This window comes from Euprymna scolopes, chromosome 42 (assembly GCF_053919585.1).
Source record: "Euprymna scolopes isolate OS-2025 chromosome 42, ASM5391958v1, whole genome shotgun sequence".
Classification (NCBI taxonomy): Eukaryota; Metazoa; Mollusca; class Cephalopoda; order Sepiida; family Sepiolidae; genus Euprymna; species Euprymna scolopes.
The window spans coordinates 32,736,159-32,757,873 of record NC_136523.1 but is presented as its reverse complement, the minus strand read 5'-3'; the positions used below and the strand labels follow the sequence as shown (position 1 = coordinate 32,757,873).

General features: G+C 35.3%; 1 protein-coding gene across 1 annotated transcript in view; it reads left to right on the top strand.

Annotated features, from left to right (window-relative positions):
- The first annotated feature begins 10,020 nt into the window (after positions 1–10,020).
- The window catches only part of LOC145267003 (uncharacterized), a 57,920-nt gene continuing 46,225 nt past the window's right edge, over positions 10,021–21,715 (top strand). The window contains exon 1 of the mRNA XM_080122903.1: positions 10,021–10,140. Within this exon, the coding sequence (XP_079979029.1) occupies positions 10,108–10,140 (33 nt within the window). The 5' untranslated portion in view covers positions 10,021–10,107. The remainder of the gene's footprint in view (positions 10,141–21,715) is intronic.

The window sequence follows — 21,715 nt, the reverse complement described above, 5'->3', positions numbered from 1 at the left end:
ATAGTTTTAGAAATTCTTTTTCATAAGTCTGGTTGTTAGTATAATTACTGGAATGATTATGGAGATCTTCCTAAGATTCCAATTTCTTTTCATGTCATACATAAGACCTTGGTATTTCATTATCTTTTCCTTCTCAGCTCAGTTTAACCCAGCATCATTGAGAATACTGACTTTGACTAAGGTTGTAATACAGCGTAGATGCGCGGAAGTAAATGCATGGGAAGTGACGTCACAGGTGGAGGGCGGAGACTATAAAAAAAAAAAGCGAAAAAAAACGTGGAGCAGAGAGATGAGATGACCTTCAAGATCACGTGAGAGACGTGGAGAACGTTCAAGATGACTAAAAACTGCAAGTATGAGATTTTTTTTTACATAGGAGTCACCACTTATCAAGGCCTAGAGGCCACTCGAGGATAAAGGTTAAAGAGTGTACAGTAGTCAATGGGACAGTAGCGGAAATTTGGTAAATTGGATTACTTAAGAGGAATGGCTCATCAAGAACTTCTTTATGTTGGGCTTGAAGACGACCATATTGTAGTCAGCTGGAAAGCAGGCAAACGGAACAGAGTTCCACAGGCGTGCAGTTCTAAGAAAGAAACTTTGTTCATGGAATCTGTGTTTTAGGCACAGATAAAGAGATCCCTGTAAATTTGGAAAACTATACAAAAGTGAGAAATGTTGTTCACGAAAAGAATGGTTAGAAGAACGTGGAGGGAGCGAAAAGTCTTGCATGGCTAACCACATATGTGTAAGGCGGCAAATGGACAAACAAAAAAAACAAAATAAATCCAACTCAGTTTTTCTTTCTTTTTTAACATAATTCGTTTATTACTGTTTTTCTTTCCTCCCGCATCGACACCAGCTTAAAAGTCTCTCGCTTCTGCTCCACTAAATGCCCGCCGTAGACAGCCATTTCTTATAAGTCCATCTTTTTCGACTGCACTCTTTCTTCCACCCGCATGCTGACTATTCCTGCCTTAACTTTACACGTCCGTCTCCTTTGGCGTCGACTTTGTTTCTCTCCAACCACATAGTGTCATTTTTTGTTTTTTCTTCAGATGCAATCCCGAGCACACTTCCAATTTGCATATGTGCTCAAATGCTGCTCCTGCTGCAAATACAATCACCTGCCATCCATTCTTTGGCTGTTGCCGATATTTTCATATGCGCTCAAATGCGCTCAAATGCGCTTTGTTACATATGGCGGGAAAAGGAAAACCATTTACGGGATTGTAAATTCCTCCTGGCTTCGATGTCCAAAATAAGAGAAATTTAAAAATTAAAAAAAAAAACCCTGTTCCCACCACTCTACTGCTTAATTTCTTCCAACTGTCTGCTTACAAGACTCAATAATCCTAACCCTTCTGTCGCCAATTCCTAAATCGCCGAATCTCTTTAAAGGTTTTTATACTGCAATCAGCAGCAGCTTATTTGCATAAAGCGATCAGTTGGATTAGCATAAAACCGGAAAGGCAGCCATTTTTTTCTTTTCTTTTCTTTTTGTCTGTATGGGGCCGCACAAGAAACAGGTGTGTATTGATTTTTTAATGCGTTTTAATTACTGGGATGACGTCAAAATCACAGACAGAAGAACAGGGGAGAGTAAGATGACCCAAAGAAGCAGCGCATGTGTGGAAGTACGATCAATACTAAGTAGACCTAGTATAGAATTTAACACTGTATGGGAGCCATTAATTATATATAATGCATAATATATAGAGTAATACGTAGGTAGTAATATGTGTATATGTATATGGGCGTGTGTATGTGTATTTATACATGTGTGTATGTATGTAGATGTATGTAGATATATGCATGTGTATGTATGCATATGTATGTGTATGTATGTATGAGCATGTATGTATATGTGTATGAGTGCATATTTATGTACGTGTATGCATATGTAGGTAAGTGTATGTATATATGTATGTGCATATGTGTACGTATGGGTATATGTATGTATATGTGTGTATGTATTTGTATATGTGTATGTATGTATGTATGTATGTATGTATGTATGTATATCTGTTCAGGTCAGGTCATGTCATATGCTACTGGTACCATGTAACCCAGTACTACCTGCCTCATGGTCGGGTCACCAGCGACTAAACTGGTTCCCCCACCAGACTTGTTTGGTGAGGAGGGCGGCTAGTCTCCCTGAAGGATTAAAAACAAGACCTTCCAAAGGGCGAATGAACCCTTTTTCTGGGTCAATGGCCAACTAGCACCGTGTATATTTGTGTGTGTGTATATGTGTATTGGGGTGGAGAGAGCTCCCGTAAGCTGTGGTGAAGGCAACCTTTCTAGGAGAAGCAAATCTCTGATTTAAAAAACCATAAAGCGGAAGACCAGTACCTGCGTTAAGCTGGTCTGCAGTTTAATTTGTTGCTGGCTATCTTGCTCTTGCTTGTTGCTGGATCTCAACATTTTGAACCGAGAGAGAAACTTAGCTGTCGTACAAAGCTAAGACTCTGTAACATCATCTTTGTATAGATACTCCCTCAGGAATTTGGGCTCATGGATTTTAAATGTCTGAGGGAGTGGCACTCGTCTGACAAGACGTTGCAATCATCATCATCATCATGTATATCTGTATGTATGCATGTGTGTCTGTATACGTATGCATGTGTATTATTCATGGTGTATGTATATATGTGTGTATGTTTACAGATATGTATGTGTGTATGTGTAGATATGTATATTTACATTTATATATATATATATATATGTATGTATGTATGCCAATGACCGTCTTGTGTGTGTTTATGTATGTATAAGTATGTCTATGTATGCATATATGTAATGTGTATGTATGTATGCATATATGTGGGTTATTTGTATGTGTGTATGTGTATGCATGTGTATATATGTATGCATGCGTGCATGTATATATATGTATATACACCAGTGACCGTCTTCAGTGTCATGTCTGCTTGTGCATGTGAATTTTGCCAGCAGGACTAAAGTCATTTTCGGCTCATGGACTTTCAGTACCTGAGGGAGTGGCACTCGTCTGACAAGACGTTGCAATCATCATCATATATATATTAATATACACCTAAAAATACAATTGCGAATTATTTATGACTTCTACCTGGTCATGGCTGACGGAATAAGAATATGCTGTCCCTGTGGATTAAATAAAGGGTTCCGTTCAAAATTCTGTGCATTTTCCCGAGTTTGACAGAAAGATTCCTGAGTTTGACAAGATACAAATAATTGCAATATGTTAATATGCAGACTGTTGAACGTTTATGGCAAGACTGGCATAGATATAGTGAGAGATAGATAGATAGATAGATAGATAGATAGATAGATAGAGAGGGGGGGAGAAAAAGATTATAAACAAGGAGAAGACAACTAGATAAACACAGAGAGCATAGGAGATAGAAAAAGGAACAGAAAATAGAAGAGAGAGAGAGGGAGAAATAACAAGAAAGAAAAAAGATAGAAAGAGTATGTAAGATAATAGCAGAAAGAGGAAGAAAGGGGAAATGGTAAGAGAAAGAGGAGATATAGAAAGAAAGAATGAGAAATATTGAGAGAGAGCGAGAGAGAGAGGAGGAGAGAGAAAGAGAGAGCGAGAAATAAAGAGAAAGAGAGAGAGGGAAGGGGTGAGAGAATGGCAAGTGGAATCTATTACATATTTGTCAAAACAATTGGTTGCACAAACAATGGTTGGATATTTGATCGCCTCAAACTTTTCAGGATAAGCAAGTTTCCAATTTCGAATTGTTGCTCACTTTCTTTTTCTTTTATCATAGAAACTAAATTCAAGCGAAATGTGGGCAGAAATCCACGAAACAATTGATAAACATCCACTTTATTAACGAAAAACCTAACCCCCCCAAAACAAGCATAACTTCATCTCTTATATAACGGGCGGTTGTCAGGTGTGTATGAGTGTATGTTTGTATGTCTGGCTAAAAGTTAAAAAAAAAAAACTACAAAAGAAATAGCCACAAAGTTGATATTTTCTGTAGCTTTATGGGAGAAGAGAGACGGAGAAATAAAAAGTAGTTATCACATGTGGATGTACGACTGCAATAACTCAACAAATACGACAGCGACAACTCAACAAAACTGGGCAACAAACATAAACGTCGACATGACTCAATACAGAAAATACTGTCGATACGATCCAACTCCAATCTTATTAGCAACAAGAACGCCACCAACAGGCATAGCTTCATTTATTATATAACAGGCAGTTGTCTGTGTGTATGTTTGTATGGCCGATTAAAAGTCAAAAACTACAAAACAAATAACCACAAAGTTTGTATTTTCTTGATCAATGTTGCCACGGACAAATAACATCTACGATTTAAACAAATTTGTTCATTCTCTACGGATCAACTGGTCGAAATTCTGTAAGGGGGGGTTGGTGTTTCAGCCATTTTATGTACTAATTTAGAAAGGAAATGTTGACTCATTCTTAGGGAAATTTATTATGTAAAAAAGAAGTGTGTGTGTGTAAGTGTAAGTGTGTATGTGTATGTGTGTGTGTATCTGTATGTGTATGCATGTGTGCATGTGTGTATGTATGTGTGTGTGTATGTATGTGTGTAATCAGCTAAAGAGGAATGGGCTTGGCAGAGGAGAAAGGAGTTTGGGAAACAGAAGGTTATAGAGAGATAGAGAGATAAAAGATTTAAAAGGCTACAGTTTTGTTCCAGTTAACGACAGATAGTCCTGCTAGTCTATTATATCATGGGCTGTTGGCTGTGTGTATATGTGTATGTCTGGCTAAAAGTAAAAAAACTACAAAACTATTAACCACAAAGTAAGTATTTTCTTGATCAGCGTTGCCACAGATAAATAATATCTAAAATTTAGGAGAAATTATTTATTCTTTGACCTTAAATTGGCACAGATTTCGTCAAAAGCAGTTACTTTTCCAACCAGATAATGTACTAACTAAAGGGAAATAACTCACATTTTTTAAATAAAGGAGCTAATTCCCTTACATTGACTCATTCCTCAAGGAATCTATAAAAATGTTGTGCGAGTGTGTATGTGTATGTATGTGTATGTGCATGTGTATGTGCATGTATATGTGCATGTGTGTGTGTATCTGCATGTGTGTGTATGTGTGTATGTGTGTGTGTGTGTATGTGCATGTATACATGTGTGTGCATGTACGTGTGCATATGTATATATGTATGTGTGTGTGCATGTGCATGTGTGTGCATGTGTGTATGTGCGTGTGTGTATGTGTGTGTGTGTCCCAAGAAGGAGAACTGGGCTGGACGGAAAAAATAGACAGTGGGGGTGAGAAGGAAACCAGAGGAAGAGAGAAGAGACAGAAATTCTTTATTCATTGTATTTGTAAAAACTTTTTATAAGTTAAAAAGTTGAATTCACTAACAAATGCAAGTTAAATACAACCATCATCATCATCGTCATCATCATCATCGTCATCATCATCATCATCTTTGGTTAAATGTTTGTTTATCGAAGCCGAAAGTGACATCTAAAAAGTTTATTATTTTTATGGTTGCTAATATTTTTTTACATGTTACCAAACTACCCTATCTCTGCCCAGGTCTTTATTTATCCCTCTTTCTCTCAAATCTATCCTTATAATTTCCTCCCATGTTTTCTTTGGTCTTCCCCTGCTAACTGGTCCGATTATCTCAACTTTACACAATCTACTAAACAAAACAGCCTCATCTATTTTTTTCTCCAAACCGTCCAACACATGCCAGCATGTAAAAGAAACATTAAACCTAATATGATTTTTTTTTTTTTACTTTTTCAACCCAAACAAGACATATTGCCACTTGTACATGAAGAGATGCTATGTGAATCAGTATTTATGTTCACGTTACATTTTTTTGCATGTTAGTACAGTCAGGGAAGCAGGAAACGCAGAGGGAATTCCAAAGTCTAACAGTTCAAGAGAAAAAACTATTAGAGTAGAAAGCTTCCTGGCATTTAGGGACCTCAACAGTGAAGGGGTGTGATTTTGTTGCTAAGCTGGTTTCCAGGGATATGTGCGTCAAGGGGGCACAAGTGCAACAAGTTACTCAGAGCACGTTCCATTAAAATATTTGTAAGACAGGAGAAAAGATGCAACATTGCAGTGATGGGACAGGGGTTGGAACTTAGTTGACAAAGTGGGACCTTTACAGTGAAGGGGTGTGATTTTGTTGCTAAGCCGGTTTGCCGGAGATATGTACATTGAGGAGCAAATTAAAATGCAAAGTATTCATTTTAACTTGCTGACATATTCCCATTTTTTGGCGCATGCACAAATTCATTCATAGCTTGAAGTGGTTTAATTTTGAATCTTTCTTATCAATCTGTCGATAACTCCAACGGTAAGGAATCTGGCTGAAGTGCTAAATGTTTTGGTTTCGATTCTAACTGATGGTACCCAAGTCATGTTTTTTTTATCCTTTTGATATTGTCACGGTCCGAAGCCTGAAAAAGGCTGAAGGAAGAAAACTAAGACCCCAGAGTGGATGTAAGTCAAGTAGTGGACATAAATCCATGGCAGAGCGGAAACAACTGCGACGCTGCTTGGATCAAGTTATCTTTGGGAATCAAGGTGAAGTCATGCTGAGGCCGTAGGGAACACTAGCAGCAGCTGAGAAGCGGAGAGGGGGAAAAAGGAGGAAAGAGAGGCAGTCAGGGTTCGCGTTTCGGTGAGAGAAGGCAATGTTTTTTTTTCTTAGCTCATTGAATCAGAGGCAATGAAGCAAATGATACCTTAAAAAGGAAAGAACGTTATACGGTTGAATTTGAGTTAGCCATGAAGAGCGACGAATGTTTTGCCTTTTTTTTTTACTGGGCTCCGAAAAGAAAAAGAATGGAGAGGATAATGAAACTATACAAAAGAAAAAAAAGAAATTTTATATGCGGTAACATATTACCCCGAAATGAAAAGAAGGGTCCTCAATTTGGACTCGCACAAGAAATAGGTTCGTGAATTTCTCCTCCTCTATCCCCTACCAAAAAGACTTTTGCGGTGTTGTAATCTGGCAGATACTCGACCAGAGTTTACCATGCGGATAGACCGTTAAACAAACCGTTGACCCCATCTCGGAACTAATCCCCCCCCTTTTTCCTCAGGAATTAATCGCGACCGCTCTTTCTTCTTTGTAATCAATGAACTCTTTTTTTCATCACTTTCAATCCAGGGTTATTTTTTTGCTTGTTCATTTGTTTTCATATATTAAAAAAAAAAAGATAAATAAAACCCATATAAAAAAAAACATAAACTATATTTCTGCCTCCAACCTCCTCATTATTTCATATTGAATTTTTTTTTTTCTTTGCCTCCTCTTTGCATGCTCACTTCTCACTGTTTTGATTAGAGACTCAGGAAAATTCGATAGATGATTAAATTTGCTTACACTCGACTGGATTGGAAACCAACCAAGTAGCCATCCCTGGTGGTAAATTTCCTTACCTTTTTCTAAACCGTAAGTCCATGTGCTGGAATTAAAGTTACTGCTGTGCATTTAAACCTGGACCACGGATGCAACAATATCAATACTATATATTAATCATAATCATGTTGAAACACCAGCTCCCATTAGATCACCGGTTAAGCAATGTTGAGCCTGGTCAGTACTAAAATGGGTAACCATTTGGGAATACCAGGTGCTGTATGTGCTTTCTGTTTATCTCAGCATTGTTTCCAGTCATCTAGAACTTCTCCTTGCCACTGGACTCAAGCAGTGCCGATTTAAGAGAGGTGTGGTTGGGATTGTGCAATCCTTGCCTGACAATTACATACACAACCACCATTACAGGGGCTATCTCTTGTTTTTCAAGACTGAACAGCGGCAATTTTTATATATTAGGTATAATACAGGTACGTGCAAAATGAATGCCGATGTTCAAAATGTATAAACATTTTCACCCCATCCCTTTACTTAAAAATTCACCAAAAATCAGAAAATTAACCAATTTTAATGAAATTTTCAGTATGATCATGGAATATAATGGACTAATTATTTTTTATTTAAATCTTAGTGGAAATGTATTATTGTTGTTTGGGAGCTGATTAAGCTTCTTTTTTTTGTACAAACAATGTATTTTTTTTTAAATTTAATTCAATATCTTTGGATTTAATTTACTAATTATTTTTAAGATAATTAATTAATATTTAAGAAAACTAATATTTATCTTTCAAGGTATTTTTACAATGAATTTATTTAACTTCAAAATTTAGGTGAACTTGTCAGTTTCCAAATGTCGCAGTGAAAACATTTTTCGTTATAACTTCTTTTTTTTTCATCGATGAAAATATTTTTTCCTTTTGGAAATTAACTTTCATTCAATAGAGAATTGGCTCTGTAATAATAAATATGGAATCTGTACGAATTAAAATTATTTTACAAATTATTTTATGAATTAAAATTATTTTGCGAATTATTTTATGAATAAAAATTATTTTATAAATTATTTTATGAATTAAAATTATTTTACAAATTATTTTATGAATTAAAATTATTTTGCGAATTATTTTATGAATTAAAATTATTTTATAAATTATTTTATGAATTAAAATTATTTTACGACCGAGCAAGACTGGGCGCTCCATGCTAGTAAATATTAGGTTGATGCAAAAATAATGACGTTTTTTTTGACGTTCAACTATATATATAGGTACTGGCAAAAATGGACGAATAAAGATAGGGCGACCTAGTTTTGAAAACCGATTTATCATAATTTTTTCATAGGTTTCCGACAACTTTTTGATTGTATTTGAAAGATTAAAGACTAAAGTTAATTTCCATAAGGAAAAAATATTTGTACGTGTGAAAAAATAAGTTATAAAAAATGTTTTCATGGTGAGCTAACTAATTCAGCTAAATTTTGAAGTTAAATAAATTCATTGTAAAAATCCTTTAAAAGATAAATATTAGATTTCTGGGTCTATTTCAAAGATAATTAGTAAAGTCTTAAGACATTGAATTAAATAATAATAATAATAATAATAATAATAATAATAATAATAATAATAATAATAATAATAAACACCTTGTTTGTACAAAAAATAGCTGAATTAGCCCCCAAAAAGCAAGCAATTTTGAGAAAAGCTAAATGGCTACAAACGGAAGTTTTGTAAACACGGAATATACGGAAGCCCAACATTTCAGCCTGTCGAAAGACTGTGAAAATGCTGTCATGTAATAAAAAGGGAGGAAGGGGAGTGCTAGTTTTCTTCCCCCCCCCCAGATGTGCATCCGTACATTCCTATCCTGAACGTTTGTATCATTTTTACCATTTTTAAATTTAATTATTTTTTTATGTTCCTGTTTTTGAATTAATTTTTTTAAATTATTGTTCAAGATTATATAAAACTTATGTTGCGCCAAAAGTATCACATTCATGCAAGCAAGGAAAATATTAAAATCTTGCATTTAAAAATTATGCGAAATGTGTAATTTTAAAAAAAAAAAAAGTAGAAATATTTTTGCTATTTTAATTTTTTTGTGTGAAAATATTAAATAAACAATGCTTAATTCAATGCTAATATCGGTAGTTCGAGAAATTCATTTTTCTTCGAGTTATATCGAATTCATTAATACGAACTTTAGGGGCTTTTTTCGTAATGTTCCTGTAAAAATTATTTTAGTTTTTTTAAGTTGTTTTATTATACGATGGTTTATTTTCATTGTAAAAAAAAAGCAAAAATAAATTCATTCATTTTTTTTTTTTTTTTTTACAACTGAAAACCATAACTTTTGTAAAGGTATTTTTTTGTTGTTTAAACAAAATAATCCATTTTCACGAAGATTTAAATAAAAATAATTAGTTTTCAATATATTCCGTGATCATTATTTGATAAATACTGAAAACTTCATTAAAATTAGTTAATTTCCTGATCTTCGGTGAATTTTGAAGTAAAGGGAGGAGTCAACATTTTGAGCATCGGCATTCATTTTGCAAATAAAAACGACATTATTTTTGCACCAACATAATAAATATTGCGTTCTTTTTTCGTCATCTGCTGCAAAAGCGCCCCCTTCTTTAGTTTGTGTTAAGAATGTAAGGGAGATAACTTATATAACTTATTTTTATGCTTTCGTTTTCTAACAAATATTTTTCCAGATATACAAAAAATGTAAGAAAACTTTGTCGATTCCGATGACGAAAGCAACCGCGCCCAAAGAATCGAAGGTTGGTTTATTAAACATTACTAAATTAACTTTTGGGTTTGTATTACTGTACACATAAGATTCGAAAAAGTTGTCAAAAAAACAAATATATAACAAATAAATGTTATAAAAGGCAAGATAAGTTACTTTTTCTACAAAACTGGGTACATTTTTTGTGTTTTTATTCAATGTAACATGTTTATTCAGCTCGAAAAACATGCAGTGTTTACCGATGTATTGGAAAATTCAAAATGGCGTCCGACTCACTCTTTAACATGGTAAGTTTGGGAAAAGGTATCATAAATAATAAACTAGACAAAATACTATTAAAAAAACACCGAATATATATCAACTTATGTCACGGTAACATATATTGAGTGAATTTCTAACAGTATTTTGTCTAGTTTATTATTTATAACACCTTTTCCTGAACTTACCGTGTTAAAGAGAGAGTCGGGCGCCATTTTGAATTTTCCAATACATCGGTAAACACTATATGCTTTTCGAGCTGAATAAACATGTTACATTGAATAAAAACACGAAAAATATATCCAGTTTGGTAGAAAAGTAACTTATCTTGCTTTTGATAATATTTATTTGTTATATATTTGTTTTTTTAACAACTTTTTCGAATCTATGTGTACAGTAATACAAACCCTTAACTTTTTTTCTTTTTTTTTTTTTTTGTAAATTTTTACCTCGTTTCCACCTCAACATTTTTCTTTAAAAAGACGACTGCTATAGTATTTTGGGATGCTGAAAACGAATATGGCATTTAAATTTTCCACCAATAAATAATTTTCCAGATATCAAGCAATACCATTCCTTATGTTATTGCTGATGGCCATCTTGGTATGCGCATGTGCGTGCTCTTGCTTGTAAATGCCACCCTGAGAAACAACGCGCATGCCAAAATGGCCAGCAATAACATAAAAGAAATGGCATTGCTGCGATATTCGTTTTTAGCATACCCGAAAATCTGCAATAGTTTTTTTTTTTTTAAGCAAAATGTTAAGAAATGATTAAAAATAGTTTTCTCGATTCAGAAGCTTTACTCATTGTTATTAGGAAGGTAACTCTATTTTACTAAGAGATTCGTTCATTTCTTCATAAGAGACTTTGGGACACTAAAACCATTAAGGAAAAATCGACGCATGTATTTAAAAAATGCAAATGGCGACGGACTCTGTGTTGAATATGTAAGTTTGGCAAAATTAGTTAAAACTAAAAAAATGTACAAACAACCTATATTACAGTAACATCTATTGAGTGAGTTTCTAACAGTAGTTTGTATGTTTTTTAGTTTTAACTCAGGGCAATAGCAATTTAATCTAGGGCATGGCATAAGGACCTATTTCACAAGATTTCCAGCTACGGTATAACTGGAAATGTTTTCTCAATCATTAAATCATTTCTCTCAGATAGGCTCATAAGAGTAGTGGTCGATGGACAAAAATCAGAGGCCTGCAGTATTAATGCTGGAGTCCCTCAAGGGTCAATCCTGGGCCCAACTCTCTTCCTGATCTACATCAATGACCTCCCTCAACACATACTTAAATCATTCGTTGACATCTATGCTGATGACACGACCATCTATGGCAACACATCAAAGGCTGTAAATGACAAAGTTCGCTCTGATGCCCTCTCCTCTGATCTCGAGCGCGTGGTTCAGTGGGGGAAGACGTGGCTGGTTACCTTTAATGCATCTAAAACCAAACTCCTATCTTTACATCATCAATGCTCTGATCCCTATCTGGCATCAATTGAAATGGATGGCTCTCGTCTAGGAGAAGCCCCGTGTTTTGACAAGCTTCTGGGTTTGTCCTTTACTCCTGATCTGAAATGGAACACGTACAATAAGTCTGTTGCCAAGGTTGCTGGAAAGATGGTGGGATCCTTCTACTGCTCCAGAAGATATCTCACAACTGATGCAATTCTCTATCTATATAAAAGCCAAGTATGTCCAAGGATGGAATACTGCTGCCATATCTGGGCAGGAGCTGCTAAAAACAGCCTATTCTGCCTTGACAGAGTACACAATAGACTTTGTGGCTTAGTGGGGGATACCCTTTTCTCTACCCTGCAACCTCTCTCCCACAGAAGAGACGTTGTGAGCCTATCCTTGTTTTATCGTTATTTCCATAGCAGGTGCTCGTCTGAACTCCAATCTCTGTTCCCCCCTCGCCAATCTTTCACGAAAAACACCCGTCTAGCTGAATCTAGTGAAAAATTTCCCCCACTCTTTATCTGTGCCTAAATCAAAACGTGGATTCCATGAACAAAGCTTCTTTCTTAGAACTGCACGCCTGTGGAACTCTGTTCCGTCTGCCTGCTTCCCACCTGACTACAACTTGGATGTTTTCAAGTCCAACGTTAACAAATTCCTAATGAACCGCCCTCTTAAGTAAACACTTCATTAAATCTCCACACTAACGTACTGTACTTACAATAACCCTTATCCCTGAGTGGCTTCCGGGCCTTGATAAGTGGTGACCACCGTGTAAAAAAAACAAAAAAAAACTTACGTATTCAACACAGAGTCCGTTGCCATTTTCGTTGCATTTTTCAAATACAGCGGTAAACACTATGTTTTTCGAGCCGAATAAACACGTTACATTAAAAAAAAAAAAAAACACACTAAAAAATATATCCAGTTAGGTAGAAGAGTAACTCCACACTAACGTAATGTACTTGCAATAACCCTTATCCCTGAGTGGCTTCCGGGCCTTGATAAGTGGTGACCACCGTGTAAAAAAAACAAAAAAAAACTTACGTATTCAACACAGAGTCCGTTGCCATTTTCGTTGCATTTTTCAAATACAGCGGTAAACACTATGTTTTTCGAGCCGAATAAACACGTTACATTAAAAAAAAAAAAAAAAAAAAAAACACTAAAAAATATATCCAGTTAGGTAGAAGAGTAACTCCACACTAACGTAATGTACTTGCAATAACCCTTATCCCTGAGTGGCTTCCGGGCCTTGATAAATGGTGATCACTGTGTAAAAAAAAAAAAAAAAAACTTATCTTGCCTTTGAGAACATTTATTTGTTATATTTTTGTTTGTTGACAGCTTTTTCGAATCTATGCTTACAGTAATAAAACCCCGAGGATTTTAATAAGTTAGAGCAGAGGTTGAAGTTTTGTTTTGAATTATAAAATTAGGAAGTAAGGGAGATAATCCGATTCAAACTTGTTTGTTGCAAAATTGCTTCCCTTTTATAGCTTCCTTTGCCGGATGTTGACCTTACAAAAAAAAAAAGATATCGTTAAAATTGAATTTCACTTGAAGTCAAAATTTAAATATTTATAGGGGTTGCTCAGTTTCTAGTCCACCATTCTAGTCAGTTGGTCACCTAGTTCAGAACCATTCGATGTTTTTAGGCCAATTTTCACGAATTTAGCCATTTTTTTTTTTTTTACGTAGTTTAGTTTTTTCTTTTCTTTTTTTTTTCTAATTTAGCTTTATAAAATAACCTTAAAAAAGGCTAAACTGCTTTAAAAGGCTGAATTCGCGAAATTTGGCCTAAAACATTCAGTTGTTCTAAATTGGGTGATCAATTTACTACATTGCATTAGAAACTAAAACTGAGCAACCCCCTACAAATATTTAAATATTGACTTTTTTTTTTTTTTTTTTTTTTTAATATTCTGGTAGGCTAGTGTCCATTTGATAATGATCCACTGAGAAATTGAAAAAAAAAAACAAAAAAAACTAAAAATATAAAATAGAGGGGCAATATTTTTTAGATCTGACATTTTTTTTTTAAATAAAAATTACAATTCCTTTGCAATTATTGTCGGTTTTTCCTTGTTAGTTTTAGCGTCCCAAATTCTCGTATGATAAAAAAAAAAAAAAAAATGAACGGATTTTTAGCAACTCGGAATAACAATTCATTGTTCTACGGGAGGTAATTCTATTTTACTAAAGTAGTTGAAAACATGTTTTTTATTACAATTGCTGGAATATTTTGCTTAAGTAAAAAACATACAATATCGTCTCGTTTTACACTTTTTTTTAGTAATATAGAACTTTCTTACATTAAATGATGTAGTTAAAAAAATTCATTTTTCTTACAATTCTTAGTAAGATAGAATTACCTCCCTTAGAACGATGAGTTGTTATTCTGAATTGCAGAATCTTTTAGTAAAATAGTTACTTCTCTTAGGACGGAAATAATGAGATCAATACAAAAAATAAATAAATAAAACAGACAAAAGAAACGCCTGGCCAAACAGTTGTATACGTTTCTTTTTATTTTCTTCCCTGAAGAAGAGATACTACTCTCGAAAATTAGGGACATCAACACCTACCACCTTGTACGACACATTATGTTAGTAAATAAATATTATATAATTAAAAATCAGTGAAAATTCCTTCTAATATTTTCATTGTTCTTTTATATACTAACTCGTGTCCACCGTGTTTCCTATGAACCGCATTGATATAGCCTTCAAACACAAATCCTTTTACACTATGCACAATGTTTCAAGCAAACTACAACATCCTTCTAATTAAGAATTGAATTCTGTTTTTAAATTTTTTAAGTTTAAATATGACAAATAGATTTACGATTTTCCCGAAAAACATTGAAGATAAAAATAATGGAAAACAACATTTTTCAGTTTCAGAAAAAACTCAAATATTGGATGCAGTTTTAAAACGTCTACACATGAGATTATAAACGGTACTAAATGCTTCCCAAACGCTTTCTAAAGACACTCTTATTCATTAATACAATAACAATGTTGTAATATTGCATGCAGTGACGTATTTCACTAATGTATTAATGATAATGTAATTACATTTTAATTTTTGTGTTGCAAGAATATTTTAATTAAAAAGAAACCCAAGTACAGAAGCACAGTAACATATCTTCTTTTTTTTTTTTATTTAATTTTCACCCCAAGCAAGGCACAGTGCCACTTTGAAGCAGGGGGCTACTATCAGGGACTTAATTTGCAGGGGCATTATGAAGGGAGATGAGTAGAAAGATATTTGTTCACATTACACTTGAACTTCTGCATATCAGTACAGTTGGGAAAGCAGAATCCCGGAAGGGAGTTCCAAAGCCCCGCAGTTCTGGGGAAGAAACTATTGGAGTAAAAGGCTTTCTTGCACCTAGGGATCTCTACTGTAAAGGGATGAGACTTACTAGCTTGTCGGGTTTGTCGGGGATAGTTACGTCAAGGAGGTACAAGTGTTTGCAGTTCGTCAGAGCATTCACCATTAAAGTATTTGTAGAACAGGCAGAGGGATGCAACATCTCGTCGATGGGACAGAGGCTGAAGCCTAGATGACAGTTCAGAACCTATCAGGTTGGCGACTCTCTTTTGAATCCTGTCCAAGAGCGAGAGACAAGCAGTAGATGCACCAGCCCAGATGTGACAACAGTACTCCATACATGGGCGAATGGTGGCCCTATAGAGGTACAGGATACTTTCAGGTGTAAGTAGTTTTCTAGCACGGTAGAGGGAGCCAATCTTCCTTGCAGCAGCCTTGGCAAGCTCTCAATGTATCTATTCCAGTTCATATTCCCTGTAAACGTTAGGCCGAGGAGTTTAAAAGAAGTACTTTCAGGTAATGTGTTCTTGGCTATTGTTATTGCTTCCAAATGAAATCTCCAGATTCAGCAGGAAAACCGCTAAATTGGCAACATTCGTTTTTATGACGTTATGACGCTAGGCCAGTATACAAGCATTCGTGCCTGCTTGGCCTTTTGACCAACATCAAATCACTTTTGTGTAGTATCTGTTCTGGCAGATACTGCAACCAAAGACCATATGTGGGGTTGCCCCCACATATAAGACCATTGCTCTGGTAGCAATCAGTTATTGGTCCATGTAGGGACACCCTTCATACCAATTGTTATTATCCAGTTCCCCTTCATTCACCACGTTAAAAAACGGCCTTGTGCCTAATTTGCTCAGTAGGGAAGCAAATAAATTTTTTTTTTTTTTTTTTTTTTTTTACATGGGGTTCACCACTTATCAAGGCCCAGGAGCCACTTGGGGATAAGGGTTATTGTGTGCACACTAATCAGTGGGATAATATCGTATCTGTTCTTCAGTGGGGAGGCATAGTAAATAGGTACTTAAGAGGGGGTTCATCAGGAATTTGTTTGTGTTGGGCTTGAAGACATCCAAGTTGAATTCGGGGGGGGAAACAGGCAAGCGGCAGATCCAAGTGTATTATCTGTTCCGGCAGATACTGCAATCAGGGACCATTGTCCTTGTAGCAATGAGCTCCTGGTCCATGTAGCAGCAACCCTATATACCAAGAGAGGCTCTCACTACCAGCTCCCATTTCCCACCTCTCGGGAGCTGGTCCCCTTTCCCCTTCCCCTCCCCCCTCTCAACATAAAAAAACAGCCTCCTGCCTAACTGGCTCTCATGGGGAAGCAAATAAATACCCAGTATACCAGCATACGATGTGATAGGGTTAAGAGCCACGAATATGCGGGGCCACGAAGGGGTGAGGTAAAATTCGACATTTATGAAGAAAACTGGCTTATCTCCCTTGGACTGAGCGGTTTCGTTCAAGTAATTCTTTCCACTTTGGCTTTCAATAAAAAGAAAAAGAAAAAATTAATAAAATAAAACATTTAAAATTTTAATTCCTATCCGGAATTCAACCTAATTAAAGAAACAAAAATCCAGTAAAATCTTTATGATGTACGTACTCGTCACGGAATGAAAATGGTATATTCCAAATCAGAGTTTGTATAGTCTTTGATATTTCTTGGTCCTGAAGTTCTGCAAATTCATCAAAGGATTATTTTTATTTTAGTATTAAAGTCAGTTTCTTACTTATTGACATTCTTCATAACACATATGTTATAATGTTAATTGTGTTTAAGATATATATAATACTAGCAAAAGTACCCGTCGTTGACTGGGTTCAAAAACAGCCTACAGAAAATGGACTCTGATTTATGAAAGTATGATAGGTTATGAAAAGGAAGGGTTGTAAATTTGGATTGAATTTGGGGGTATCAAAACCACAGCAAAATATTATGAAAGTAAAAATAAAATAGATAAACTCCATAATTTATTATACTATACCTGTTCACACTGAAACACTTATCACAAAATATTCTGTGGATCTATATTAAAAAACCTTGTTAAACTTTGTGACATATTTCCATTCTATGGAGGTCAGGTGTGAAAGAACACCCCATAATTTTATTATACCATATTTCTTCAAACTGAAACATAATTATCAAAGTATACTTACGCAGATAGATATGAAAAGTCTTTATTAAAGTTTGTGCCTATTTCCATTCTATGGAGGCCAGACGCGAATGCAGACCCCACAATTTTATTATACCATCCCTATTTAAGTTAAAACATACTTATCAATGTATTCTTATGTACATCTATATCAAAAACACTTGTAAACGTTTTTTTTTTTAATTTTTAAACTTTTTATTTCCATACTTCGTGGACCAGGCGCAAACGCAGACCCCACAATTTTAATGAACTACGGTTCTGCCAGATCAAATATACCCATTCTTGTGTCTCGATACATCTTCTATTATTAATTGTAATCAGTTTTTTAAAATAGTCAACGATATAGGAGCCTATTCGTGACCACACACACACACACACACACACACACACACACACACACACACACACAGACATTCAGTTTTATATTATAGATATTGTGGAGGGGTTATGCCCCTCTTTTTTTTCATCTGCATTGTTCTGTGGTAACGTTTAGTTTTCTTTCTTTTTTTCTTCATATTGACTCTTTTGAGATAAAAGAGCAGGACACAGCACACAGCACCCAAAATAATATCTATGTACCGTTGCAGTTACAAACAAACAAACTTCGGGACAAGATCAAAGTGTAGTATCTGTTCTGCAGATGCTGCACTTCGAGACAAGATCAAAGTGTAGTATCTGTTCTGCAGATGCTGCACTTCTATTTCTTGTTCTCTTCCGGTGGAGGAGAAATCCTTCACGACTGAGACAATTTTTATTTTTGTACTTTTTCTCCACGTTAAAAAACGACCCTGGTGTCTAACTCTGTCCCGTGGGGAGGCATAGTAAATAGGTACAATAATACTTGGCCTTCGGGACAAGATCAAAGTGTAGTATCTGTTCCGGCAGATACTGCACTTAAGATAATTTGTACCAGTCAATGGAGGGGAAACCCTCTATACTGGGACAATTATTATTTTTGGTAACCAGAGTGCCCCTTTTTTGCCTACTTTTAGGGGAGCTGGTTTTTACCTCACATTAAAAACGGCCTTGTGCCTAATTTGCTCAGTGGGGGAGCAAATAAACACCATCTGTTCCGGCAGATACTGCACTTAAGATAATTTGTACCAGTCAATGGAGGGGAAACCCTCTATACTGGGACAATTATTATTTTTGGTAACCAGAGTGACCCCTTTTAGGGGAGCTGGTTTTTACCTCACATTAAAAACGGCCTTGTGCCTAATTTGCTCGGTGGGGGAGCAAATAAATACCATCTGTTCTGCAGATGCTGCACTTCTATTTCTTGTTCTCTTTCGGTGGAGGAGAAATCCTTCACGACTGAGACAATTTTTATTTTTGTACCTTTTCTCCAGGTTAAAAAACGACCCTGGTGTCTAACTCTGTCCCGTGGGGAGGCATAGTAAATAGGTACAAACAAACAAAGGAAAGAAATAAATAAAAATTAAATAGAAGAATGACAAAGAATTCTAAACTTGAGTAGAAAACACACAAATTGAAGAACATGATATCACAAATATTCACACAATACAAACACAAGGCACAAAGTAAGAAAAAAAACTTATTTTAAATGAATCCATTTTACAGCTATGAGAAATTACATTTATACCAAAACTGTTTAAAAACAAAAAATGCCATGCTTGTAGATTCAATGGACATAAATTCTCCCACTGTAGGTGCAAAAAAAAATAAATACGCCCCTCTTTTTTCATCTGCATTGTCCTGTGGTAACGTTTAGTTTTCTTTCTTTTTTTCTTCATATTGACTCTTTTGAGATAAAAGAGCAGGACACAGCACACAGCACCCAAAATAATATCTATGTACAGTTGCAGTTACAAACAAACAAAGGAAAGAAAGAAATAAAAACTGTTTAAAAACAAAAAATTCTCCTACTGTAGGTGCAAAAAAAAATAAACAAATAAATAAAAAAGTCCGGGTCGCATTTATTACCATTACTCTTCCATCTCGACACGACTCAAAAGTCTCTCGCCATTGTTCATCTCGGCTGGTGTACACTTTTCTTCTCCGACCTCACGATGGCCGAAGCCAGCCATTTCTCGCCTTTGACTTTACGCATTTCATGTTGACTTTATTTTGCCCCCGAGCACATGGGGTTCTTTTTCTCTTGTCGCACCAATTTGCGCACAATTCTAATTTGCATATGAGTCTATTTCGGCTGCTGTTGCTGTTGCTAATCTCTTCACAAGCCAGCCATCCTTTGCTGCTGCTGATATTTTCCCACGTGCTCATATGCACTTTGTTACACATATTCCAAAAATCATGTGAATTGATCAAATAGTTTTTTTCTATAGAAAATCATTGTTTGTATTTTTTACACTGTTTAGCGATTAATAGTATGTTATAGCTATTACAAGGTTGGGCTTGCATCTCGGTAGTTTGAATTTAGTTGTCTCCATTTCTTCATTAAATATGGCGGATTAACACACACCGTTCCCGCTTCTTCATGAAATTTGATTTCCTTAGCTAAAAAAAACCTACTCGATCAATTTATGTGATTTTTGGAATATGACATCTTCATTCCATGATGAGTACATACATCACAAAATTATTTCCTGTATTTTCTTTTTCTTTTTTTTTTTTTGATTAGGTTGAATTCTCGATATGGAACGAAAATTTTAAATAATGTTTTATTTTATTTATTTTTTTATACAAATTTTTCTGTTTTCTTTTTTTTTTTTTTTTTTTTTGGTTATGTTAAAACGAAAATTCCTACCAAAATTTTTGTTTTTATTTAATTTTCATCCACATTCAAAATTCTAGATACATATTTTTATATATTAAGATTCTGAAATTAAAAAAATAAATAAATGTAAACAATTACAGTGTCTACTTTAGGACATAAAAATACATAAATTGATCATCTACTTCCTGACCACATAGCGTTATTGATCATTCTGTCCTTGGCCACGTGGCATAATACAAGCCATTTTTTTTTTTGCATTTCCAAAATGTCTGCCATTTAATGAATAAAAAATGTTACTGCTTGTAGAAAAAAATACACGGCTAAAATATATCTGGTCGAAATAATTTTAAAGGAAAAATCTTTGATTGTCATCCTGTCATTTTGCAAGCCGAATGGTGAGCAGAAAATATAAAATAAAACTGATTTTATTTTTAATTAAAATTCGGTTTTTTGTTTTTGTTAATTTGGCTTTCTTCACGCTAAAATGAAGTACCGCTGCCACATCTGGGCAGGAGCTGCTTCACACACTCTATCCATAATTTGCAGAGTTCCTATGTGGGGAGTTGGGCAGCAAAATGTCTGTTTACGTTACACTTGAACTTCTGCATGTCAGTACAGTCAGGAAAGCAGGAATTCGGAAGGGAATTCCAAAATCTAGCAGTTCTGGGGAAGAAACTATTAGAATAAAAGGCATTTTGGCATCTGGGGATTTCTACTGTTTAGGGGTGGGATTTTGCTGCTTGTTGGGTTTGTCGGGGGTATTTATGTTGAGGGGGTACAAGGGTTTGTAGTTCGTCAGACCATCCACCATTAAAATATTTGTAAAACAGGCAGAGGGATGCAATGTTTCATCAGTGGGACAAACGCTGAAGCCTAGCTGACAGTTCAAGAACTATTAAGTTGGCGACTCTCTTTTGAACCCTGTCTAGAGCAGATGCACCAGTCCAAATGTGGCAACAATACTCTATAAATGGGCGAGTGGTGGTCTTGTAGAGGTACAAGGTACTTTCAGGCGTAAGTAACTTTCTAGCACGGTAGAGAGAGCCCACCTTCCTCGCAGCAACTTTGGCACTACCCTCGATCTATCTGTTCCAAGGTTCCTGTGCTTGAAGAAAGCCTGAACTTCTATTTGAGATTTTCTCTAATTTTTGATGTAGATAAGTGATTCGAATGAACGTTAAAAAGCAACCTCTTTCCCACAGAAGAGACATTGCGGGCATATCTCTGCTTTATTGTTATTTTCATGACAAGTGCTTGTCTCAGCTCCAATCTATGCCCCCCCTCTGGCCTGACTTTCACGAAAAACACTCATCTAGCTCATCCTATTATCAATAATTCCCCTCACTCTTTATCTGTGCTTAAACCTAAATGTAGATTCCATGAACAAAGCTTCTTTAATAGAACTGTCCGCCTGTGGAACTCTGTTCCATTTTGCTGCTTTCCAACTGACTACAATATGGCCGTTTTCAAATCCAATAGTAACAAGTTCTTTATGATCCATCCCCTTAAGTAATCCAATTTACCAAATTTCCAATTTACCAAATTTCCAATTTACCAAATTTCCATTACTAACGATTTTTTTTTTTGACAAAGGAGTAACCATTATCAAGGCCTGGAGGCCACTTGACGATTACTATGACATTTTCCCATTGACTACTGTACACTC